Source organism: Nicotiana attenuata, chromosome 7, assembly GCF_001879085.1.
Source record: "Nicotiana attenuata strain UT chromosome 7, NIATTr2, whole genome shotgun sequence".
In the NCBI taxonomy this organism is placed as follows: domain Eukaryota; kingdom Viridiplantae; phylum Streptophyta; class Magnoliopsida; order Solanales; family Solanaceae; genus Nicotiana; species Nicotiana attenuata.
Genome location: NC_031995.1, coordinates 14,456,831 through 14,467,425, shown reverse-complemented (window position 1 = coordinate 14,467,425; position 10,595 = coordinate 14,456,831). Strand labels below are relative to the sequence as shown.

Here is a 10,595-nt window from a genome sequence, read left to right as displayed (position 1 = left end):
AGGGGGAGTGTTATAAATACAATTATATTTATGGTGAATGTCTATATTTAGATAGATTCTAGGGTTCATTGCTTGGTGGCTAAGCCACCATCTCCCTATAAATAGAGAGGTTCTATTCCATTGTAATTCATCCCAAATTCAATAAGAATTTCCTCTCTCTCTTTCTCTGCAATATTGTTCTTGTTCTTTTATTGTTTCATAACAAGTTGTGTTTTGACATGAATATAATTGTGGGTTGTTTTTGAAGTTTTGTGAGTGGTCTGAGTGAATATTTTGAAAAACAGCTTTTGGAGTTTTTTAAAAATTCCAAACACTGATTTAGAAAAAAAGTAAAAAAAATTCAAAAAAAAAAGTAAAAAAATTCTTATGTCCAAATGGGCTCTTATAGATAAAACAAAATCAACCTTTCTACTTTTGACGCACCTGAGCCCTTTTTCCTACAGTATACAGTTTCACAGTCAAGATTTCGAGATTCAATATTTCTAATTATAGTACTACCACTATATAATAAAATAATCCCATCCATTCTTCTCTATCTCTTTACCAAATTTCAACGCACCCCTTTCCCCACAACCCTCATCTTTCCTTCTTAAAAACTCTCCTCCATTTCTGATCTTTTCTATCTAATCTCATTTCTTCTAAAAACTTCTTCTTCAATTCTACAATCTTGATATATAGGAACAAGAATAATATATCTGAAAAATCAAATGAAGATGCAGTGTGATGTTTGTAACAAAAATGAAGCCTCAATTTTTTGTGTTGCAGATGAAGCTGCCCTTTGTGATTCTTGTGACCATCGTGTTCATCATGCCAATAAACTTGCTGGAAAACACCAACGTTTTTCTCTTCTCCAACCTTCTCCTAAACAAGTCCCTCTTTGTGATATTTGTCAGGTATGACTAAATTCAGAGACCGATTTAGAATTTAAACTTTATAAGAAATTATGAGTTTGACGATCTTTCACATATATATCATGTCGAAAATAGTGAGTTCAGTTGTATTCAATACTCTTGCTTTATTTTTTACTTTCTTGATCACGAGATTTTCATACTTTCTTTAGCCGAGACGGTCTCTCTATCCTTCTAGGTAGTGATGGATCTAGGATTTTAAAGTCGTGGGTACTCACCGATAAAAATTTTGAAAGAAAGGAAAAAGGATTTTAGTTATGGGTGCTCACTCAATATTTATCTAAATATTTTTATAATTGCCTATGTAAATTTGCTAAATCTTGTCAAAGATAATGGGTGCTTGAGCACCTACAAATAACCAAGTAGATCGGTCACTGCTTCCAGGATAAGGATAAAACTGCATATATATTACCTTCCTCAAAACCCACTCGGGGGAATTCATTGGGTTTTTTGTTGTTGTTGTTGTTGATCATGGGATTGATTTTGTTGTTGTTTAATTAATGACAGGAAAGAAGGGCCTTTTTATTTTGTCAACAAGACAGGGCAATTCTATGCAGAGAGTGTGATACTTCAATACACAAAGCTAATGAACATACACAGAAGCATAATAGATTTCTTCTTACTGGTGTCAAACTTTCAGCAAACTCTGCCCTTTACTCTTCAACAGAATCTCAATCAACAACTTCCTCTACCAATTCTTTGAATACAAATCAAGATTCTGCTCAAAATCTCAAGTCTCAAACTTCCATAAAAAAGCCTTTGCCTTTACCTGTGCCTGTTTCTGTTTCTGTTTCCTCCAATATTTCCCAAGAAATGACAGTGGCAGCTAATGACAAAGGAATCAGTTGCTGTAATAGTCAATTGGTGAATGTGGAGGCAAATAGTTTAACAAGTAGTATATCAGAGTACCTAGAGATGTTACCTGGATGGCATGTTGAAGAATTTCTTAATTCCTCTAATATTCCTAATGGTTTCTGTAAGGTTTGCATTTTATTCTCATTTTCATCTTTTTAATTTCTATTGCTCAATTGGGCGTGAAAGTGTTGCCATGTGACCAGGAAGTCATGAGTTCGAGCTGTGAAAACAGCCTATTGCAGAAATGCAGGATAAGGCTGCGTGCAATAGACCTTTGTGGTCCGATCCTTTCTTGGACCCCGCGCATAGCGGAGCTTACTGCACCGGACTGTCCTTGAATTGGGTGTGAAGGTGCCTCCATGTGACCAGGAGGTCACGTGTTCGACCTGTGAAAACAGTCTATTGCAGAAATGCAGGATAAGCGTGCGTATAATAGACCCTTGTAGTCCGGGCCCTTTCCCGAACCCTGTGCATAGCGAGAGCTTAGTACATTTAGTTGTCCTTTAATTGGGTGTGAAAGTGGAATTATCTGACTTTTTTTTTTGTTGGTTATTTTGTAGATTGGTGATAGTGATATGTTCCCAGTTTGGGATACTGAAATTGAGAGCAATCAAAATTCTTTCTCCCCAGAAAGTATAGGTATTTGGGTCCCTCAAGCCCCTGCTGTTGCAACTCCTCATCAAAATCAGACCCAAATGTTTCCTCCTCAAAATTTAAACTTTGGTGGGCAAATTGAATTCAAGAACACAAAGGAAGTCACAAGTGTCAAGTCTAGCAGAAAATGGAGAGATGACAATTCTTTTGTTGTTCCACAAATCAGCCCAACTTCTACATCTTTTAAGAGATCAAGAACTCTTTGGTAGAGGAATCTAATCATTTTTTTTTCAGTTTATTTCCTAGTTTAATTTCTCTCTTTTTCTTTTGGTTTGTATTTTCACCTTTTCTTGATGTAGTTTGAGTCCTCGAAAACAAAGACAATAAAAAAAGGAAAGAAAAAAGAACATTATTTCTCCTCTTTTGTGCTCTATACAACTTAGTTTGTTGTGTTCTTGAAATTACTGTGCTAGTGCAAGAGTCTCTTTTGCGTTGTAAATATCTTTAATGTTTTGTTGAGTCCCATGAAATGGAACCATAAAACTCACAGGTTTATGAATTAACGTTTGATTGGACCTACGACACAATCACATGCATGTTATGTCATTTTTGACAGAGAAAATAATCTTTTGTGACCAATTGTAATTTACTTAAAAAAAATAACTCTACAAAGATCCTGATCTCCTATGTGATATTTTGTCGACCTCACTTAAAAAGAATTATAGTCAGAGACATCGTTATAACATCATTTTTATATAACAATCATTCGCTATAAAAATTAAGTTTTTCCCAGAATCATCTTTTATGTTCTTCTATAACATCACTTTCTATAGCATCTCAAAAATATCGGAACAAACACAGTTATTATAGAGAGATTTGACTGTATATAGCTAAAAAAAAACATTTATAATATATTAAACCTTTCACAGTACATTCATGAAATTGTCATGTTTATATAAAATCACAAAGAAGTGACACTTAAGAAAAGTACTTAACAACTTTTAGTTATCCTTTTTGGTCTGGGAATAAGATCAATAACGAGGGTGACAGTGCACTGCACGACGGAAGAAGATGATTGTTATCAGATAAGATGGCCAGGCTAGCAAAATTCGGATGGATGTAGCAGCCATATTGTAGGGTCTGACTGATATCTTGGTATTTAGTAAAAGTAGCAACTTTGGTACCAATATTTAGATCCTTTTTTCACTCTGATTCACAACTTTGGACCCATATACATCCTCCATATTGGACTTTATCGCTAGTCCAATTAATGGCTACATCTTAGGTGTATGTCCGTGTAAGGGGCGGATGCAGGATTTCCGCTAAGAGGCTCAAAAAGGAAAAAAATTAAAAAAAAATTGTGGCTAGTGGAATTTGAACTAACAAACTATCAAATGTTCTGATTTTCCCTTGACCACTAAGCTATGTTTTTAGGCAACATCAAGGAGATTCAAAATATAATATATAGAGGTATAAACCAAATTTTGCCTTACATTTACAATATAATATTTCAACGAAGGGGATTTGGGTGAACCTCCTTCCACCCCCTAAATCCGCCCCTGGTTTTTGTGTGAATCTTTTGCATATATGCATATAGTCAGGTAGAGGCGGAGCCCGAATTTGGACCTGATGGTTTCGGGCTTGTTGTCATTTTTAAGTTATTGGGTTTCTTAAGACAAGTACATGGTTTGAACAAAAGTCACTGAATTCGCCGAACCTGTATGCTGCACTCTGGCTCCGTCCCTGAGTTAGGGGGCGGATCTTAATTGAATTATCGATGGGATTGATGAACTTCTAGAGCAACTTCAAAAGCTTGAGAAAGCAATTGTCAAATGTTAAAATTTATAAACCAATAAATTTCATTTCCAAAACTTGTTATAAGATCCACATATACTGATATATCTACTACTGCGAAACCTTAAGCAGCTTTGAGGGTTCTTAATTCTCTAAATCACAACTTGCATGTCAACATTATGTTGAGAAGTCTCAAAATTACAACTTGCAAGTCAACATAGGAACAAATAACAGTTATGATGTAGAAAAGTGGAGGCCAAACTGGGGCCAGAAATAAACTTTTCAATCAATTTTCAAGAACTAAAAAACTGGGTGAAAGTAATGGACCAAAATAAATAGTAATAAACCACTCTGAGGACCCCGACCAGACATTTGAAGTAGGGGAAAAGGTGGAGCCCAAAGCATAATTGGCAAAATGAGGACATACATATAAATGAAGCACCATATAGTATACTACTCCTTCCGGTCCACTTTAAGTGAATTTTTTTAGTTCTTTTCACACATGATAAAGAATTCACATTTTAGCATTAATCAATATTGAAATTGACAATATTAACCTTAAGTTGCTCATTGAAAATATAACAAACTACTCTTAGGATCTTTACTTCAAGGACAATTTTGAAAACAAGAAATTAATTTCTTATTAATATCTGAAAAAATCAAATATTGTTGAGTACAAAAAATACCAAAAAATCACTTAAAATTGACGGGAGGGAGTAGTAAAGAGCAGAGAGAGAGGGACCAAAAGGCAGCAAAAGTGCATCAAATGTTAAGCCAACATGGCAACCTTTTTGGATAAACAAGAACATTTAAGACCACTAGTAACGCCAGCTCTGAATCAAAAACAAAAATAAGTCTACACAGCAATGGCAAATACTAGTGCATGCTAGGACCATTTCAACTTGCAATTTCATTCCCAATTATCATTACCACGTCTCTATCCTTCCTATTTGTCGACTATGGCATCGCTCTCGTGTTATTAATTAGTAAGATCCAAAAATGAAAAAAATTATTTCTTGGAAAAGGTCCAAAATTTTCCTATACCATCCAAAATTGCTCAATTCTATATTCCATATTTATTCTATGAGTCTTGCTCACCTTTATCATTAACAAATTGTCTTGTATTGCCCTTTCCATAGCAGAGTTCCAACGTGAAATGGGTAGAACTGCAGGGGTGGATCTATATAGGGGTGACAGGATGGTACGCTATCCGGTCGGTCGGGTAGTATTTCATGTACGGATTGATATTTTACTGGGAAAAGGTATATAAATAATTAGTGGCACCCCCAATCACAAAATGATTGTAGGTGCCGTGGCCGAAGTAGTCCTGCCCAAGCCCAATACCCAAGCACAATCCTCCTCTCACTCATATTGACCCAATTTTACTTTTCTATGTTCCTTCTTTCCGGATTGTTTTCTTTGCTCCTCTTTTTCTTAATTTCTTTTATCTTCATTTTATATTTTTTTCTCTATATACAATCTTATTTTTATTAGTTCTTTAGATTATAAAAGTATATTTGCCTATGTTTTTTTTTTGGTAATTATATTTTTCATTAATCACCAAAGAAGCATTTACAAGCAGTTGAGTCTTCCTCGACTCACTTAGTCTTTACATAAAATCTAATACTATCCTATTTCAGAAGCAGTACACATATCATTACAAATAAGCTGGTCAATATATAAACTGCTGCATCTTCTTCCTCATTTCACCTTTGACTCTAATGTTGCAAACACATGCTATCTCTCGTGCAATTTGTTCTGTTGTTCTCCTTGTATTTTCAAATATTCTGCTATTCTTCTCCCTCCATATCCCATGAATGTGTTCTGCATAGATCATTTTCAGAATTTTGGCTTTACACGATCTTCCTTTGTTTTCTTGTTCTAGATCTCAATTTTTTTAAAAATATGTTTTTAATCATTTTTCTTTTTTATCTAGTTAATATTATTTTTTCCTTAAAGGGACCAAATATATCCAGTTTCGTTATCATGTGTTTATTTATGCACCAAAAGATCTTGTAAAGCAAACCAAATTAACTCAAAATGGATCGAACTGAACCGATTTAATTTAAAATATAGCGAACATGCCAAATGCATGTATACCCAAATTCAACCTCTTTGATTACTGGTAAGTTTATATTAAATACAATAGCATTCGCAACTATCAAATCCTGAATCCGCCTCCGAGTGGAAGCTACATGTCAAAATACTTCGAGAAAAGTAAGTCCATTTTTTCCACATCTACTTCTGATTGTGGTTTAACTTTTAATATAATTTTCCCATTTCAGTAACCTCCCCAAGCTCGAAACTTCAACTTTTTAAAGAGTATAAACATACTAGTGACGTCGAGTATATATACCAATAAATCTTTGGATTTTTTCCTAACTATACCATATATGAAACCTTATTACCCTAAATGTGCATATTTTGTTAATTACCCGCCCAGTCCATACTTTAACTACAATTTATATACCATTCGACTATTAGGCATTAAAAGGGCAGAATATTCCATAAAAAACGCGCTAAAATTAAGGAGAGAATCTGTGACGACCCAAAGGGTCATCACCGTAATTCTTCCTTTTTCCATGCTTTCGAGGCCTTGAAAACCTCGCGTTTAGTTGTCTCGATTTGCATGCGCAGTCCGAGCGCGAAGCCGGAAAGTTTTTATGTTAAAATATGTGAATTCTGTAAAAAATTTGAAGAATTTTGATATTAATATTGTTAAAGTTGACTTCGGTCAACATTTTGGGAAAACGGACCCGGACCCGTGATGTGACGGTCCCGGAGGGTCCGTAGAAAAATATGGGACTCGGGCGTGTCCCCGGAATCGAAATCCGAGGTCCCGAGCCCGAGTAAAGAATTTTTGAAAGAAATTATTTTTCTGAAAATGATATGAAAAATTTGAAATGAAAATGAGTTAGAAAATATAGGTGTCGGGCCCGTATTTTGGTTCCGGCGCCCGGTACAGGTCTTAAATATGTGTTAAGCACTATCTGTAAAGTTTGGTTGAAAACGGACGTCGTTTGACGTGTTTCGGACTAAAAATGGGAAATTTGAAGTTTATGAAAGTTGAAAGAAGAATTTTGTGTTTTGAGGCTTGATTCATATATTTTGATGTTATTTTGGCGATTTGATCGCGCGAGTAAGTCCATAGGATATTTTTAAGGTTGTGTGCATGTTTGGTTTGGAGCCTCGAGGGCTCGGGTGAGTTTTGGATAGGCGTTGGGTTGCATTTTGAACCTTAGAAAAATCTGGTGTGTGGGCTTCTGCAGTGTTCGCAATTGCGAAGGGGAGGCTCGCAAATGCGAGTTTTTAGTCGCAAAAGCAAAGTCTGAGTGGCCTGGGCAGGGATCGCAAATGCGATCTCTGGTCTCGCAAATGCGGACAGGACCTGATCGCAAATGCGAACAATGGGGTCGCAAATGCGAAGGTCCCTGGGCTGTGCTGTGTTCGCAAATGCGAACGTTTCTTCGCAATTCCCAACCTAGCAGGGTCGGGGTTCGCAATTGCGAACCTCAGTTCGCAAATCCCATGTCTGCACCTGTGCATTTCCATACTTAGACGAATTTAAACCCATTTTCTTCATTCTTTCAAGACACAAACTCCATTGGCGATTTTTCACGAACTCTCTCTTCTCCAAATCAATTGTAAGTTAACTTTTAACTAATTTCTTCAATCTTTAACATCATCTATCATGTTTTCATCTTAAAATCAAGGAATTTCATGGGTGAAATTGGGGATTTTGGGTAGAACCCAGGTTTTCACTAAATTGGGGATTTGGACCTCAATTTGAGGTCCGATTTCAAAACAAATCATAGATATGAACTCGTGGGGGAATGGGTAACCCGGTTTTGGTTCGAACCTCGGGTTTTGACCACGTGGGCCCGGGGGCGTTTTGGGAATTTTTGGGCAAAACTTTGGGAAATTCATTCTTATGCATTCAAATTGGTTTAACTAGCATTTGTTGATACATTTGAGTAATTTGTGACTAGATTCGAACGGTTTTGAGGTGAATTCGAAGGGTAAAGCTATACTAGAGGCTTGAGTTGAGTTTGGAGCTTTCGAGGTAAGTGTTTGTTCTAACTTTGGTTTGAGGGAATAGGATTAGGATGTTGTTTGCTATTTGCTAATTATTGAGTACGGTGTATAGGCATGGTGACGAGTATCTATACACCGGAGTCTAGCATGACCGTGAGTCTTAATTGTGTTTATTCGGATTTTGTGATACCTCTTCCTTGATTAATTAATAAGTTTCATATAATGTGAAAGGTTTGAGGAAGAATTATGATTTGTACATTATTGGAGTGTTGGCTCGAATGAGAATATGATAATTGAGAAAGAAGTGATCGAAAGAGAAAGTGTTGTAATTATTCCCTTGTCGTGACTTATTTGTTGATTTGTTCTCCCTTGCCGGGATGTTTAATATTGTTGTTTATCCCCTCACCCCGATTGGTTGTGACTGTTGATTGGGTGAGGAAGAGCGATTATGCACGAAGGGTCATTCCGTGCCATGTTTTGATAATTATGCACGAAGGGTCATTCCGTGCCATGTTTTGATAATTATGCACGAAGGGTCATTCCGTGCCATGTTTTGAATAATTGAGCACGAAGGGTCATTCCGTGCCTTGATATGAGAGTTATGTGAGGAAAAGCACGAAGGGTAATGCCGTGCACTTTATTTGACTGTTTTGGTGAGAATGAGAGTAAAAGCACGAAGGTTGGTGCCGTGCAGTTGTTGATTTACCTGTTCTCTTTAATTGATGTTATTGTACAGTTCCATCTCTTTGTTCGTTGATCCTATATCTGAATTGTTACACCCCATAGCATGCTCCCCTCCCTATTAGCTGTTTAAATTTTGTATATTTTTCCCGCTATTGCATATATATCTGCACAGTTGTTCTCGGTAGGTCCTGTCTAGCCTCGTCACTACTTCGCCGGGGTTAGGCCAGGCACTTACCAGCACATGGGGTCGGTTGTGCTGATGCTACACTCTGTGCATCTTTTTGCACAGATCCAGGAGCAGCTTTTGGACCACAACAGCAGTATTGATCGGGAGCTGTCTTCAGTCCAGGGACTTGCGAGGTAGCCTAGCTGACGTCCGCAGGCCGGAGTCCCTTTCTCTGTTATTAGTTTGTTTTTCTTTGTATCGAGACAAACACTGATGTATTTCATTCAGACTTTTGTTTTTAGTACTCTATAGTAGTTCGTGAGTTAGTGATACCAGACTCTGGGTAGAGATGTATTTCGAAACTTCCGCATTTATTTTCTGTTATCTAAGTTTTAAAGACTTTCGCTTATTTAATTGTTTCCGTTTTATTTCTATTGTTGTGAATGTTCTCAAGGAATGTTTAATTGTTGGCTTGCCTAGCTTCGATAGTAGGCGCCATCACGACTCCCGATGGTGGGAAATCCGGGTCGTGACAGAATCTTGGTGTTACTTGATTCTACATTAAATTCAATTTTTAAAAAGGGAAAGGAGATTTCTCATCTGCATATTTTTCTCCAGAACTACAATTCAAATTCTCGAAAAAAAAAAAGAACGAACAATTCAAATTTTCAAGTTTCAACAACTCAAAGTTGAAAAAATCTGTTCTTCCATATATTTTCCACCATTGATAGCCATTAAAAAGCTTGAAAGCTTTGAATTCAAATTTGGGTTTTCAAAAATCATTATTTATTTGGATTGGGTGTTGTTGTAAATAATTCGGAATATGTTTAGGAGTTTATATCTCAATTTTGAGGGGTTTTGGTGAAGATTAGACTTGGTTTTGACTGAATTTCAGATTGAAACTCGAAGAAAAAGACATATTTCCAGAAATTGTAGATAAATTATAGATAAATTGTAGATAAATTGTAGAATTGTAGATAAATTGTAGATTGGGAAGACTAAAACTTCTACAAATCTTCTACAATTATGTCGAAAATGCCAATTATGCTACAATTAAAATGAGAATTGGGATATTAAAATTCAATGTATCCACTTTGTAGATATCTTGTAGATAAATTGTAGATTATTTGTATTCTGATTGTAGATGCATTGTTTTCTGTTTTCACAAATCCAAAACGACTAAAGCTTCTACAAAATCTTATGCAAAAAACAGTCTACAATTTATCTACAATTTTTCTAATTTGACTACAATTTATCTACAATGTATCTACAAATTCTGGAAATATGTCTTCTTCTTCTTCTTCTTCTTCTTCTTCTTCTTCTTCTTCTTCTTCTTCTTCTTCTTCTTCTTCTTCGAGTTTCAATCTGAAATTCAGCCAAAACCAAGTCTAAATCTTCACCAAAACCCCTCAAAATTGAGATATAAACTCCTAAACATATTCCGAATTATTTACAACAACACCCAATCAAAACAAATAATGATTTTTAAAAACTCAAATTTGAATTCAAAGCTTCAAAGCTTTTTAATTGGGGTCAATGGTGGAATTCAAAACAGAAAC

At 35.9% G+C, this 10,595-nt stretch overlaps 1 protein-coding gene across 1 annotated transcript; it reads left to right on the top strand.

The window, feature by feature from the left end:
• On the top strand, positions 529–2,856 carry LOC109228728 (B-box zinc finger protein 21-like). The gene is made up of 3 exons (XM_019393908.1): positions 529–893; positions 1,416–1,889; positions 2,324–2,856. The coding sequence occupies exons 1-3, from the start codon at positions 708–710 to the stop codon at positions 2,624–2,626; spliced, it is 963 nt and encodes a 320-aa protein (XP_019249453.1). The 5' UTR covers positions 529–707; the 3' UTR covers positions 2,627–2,856.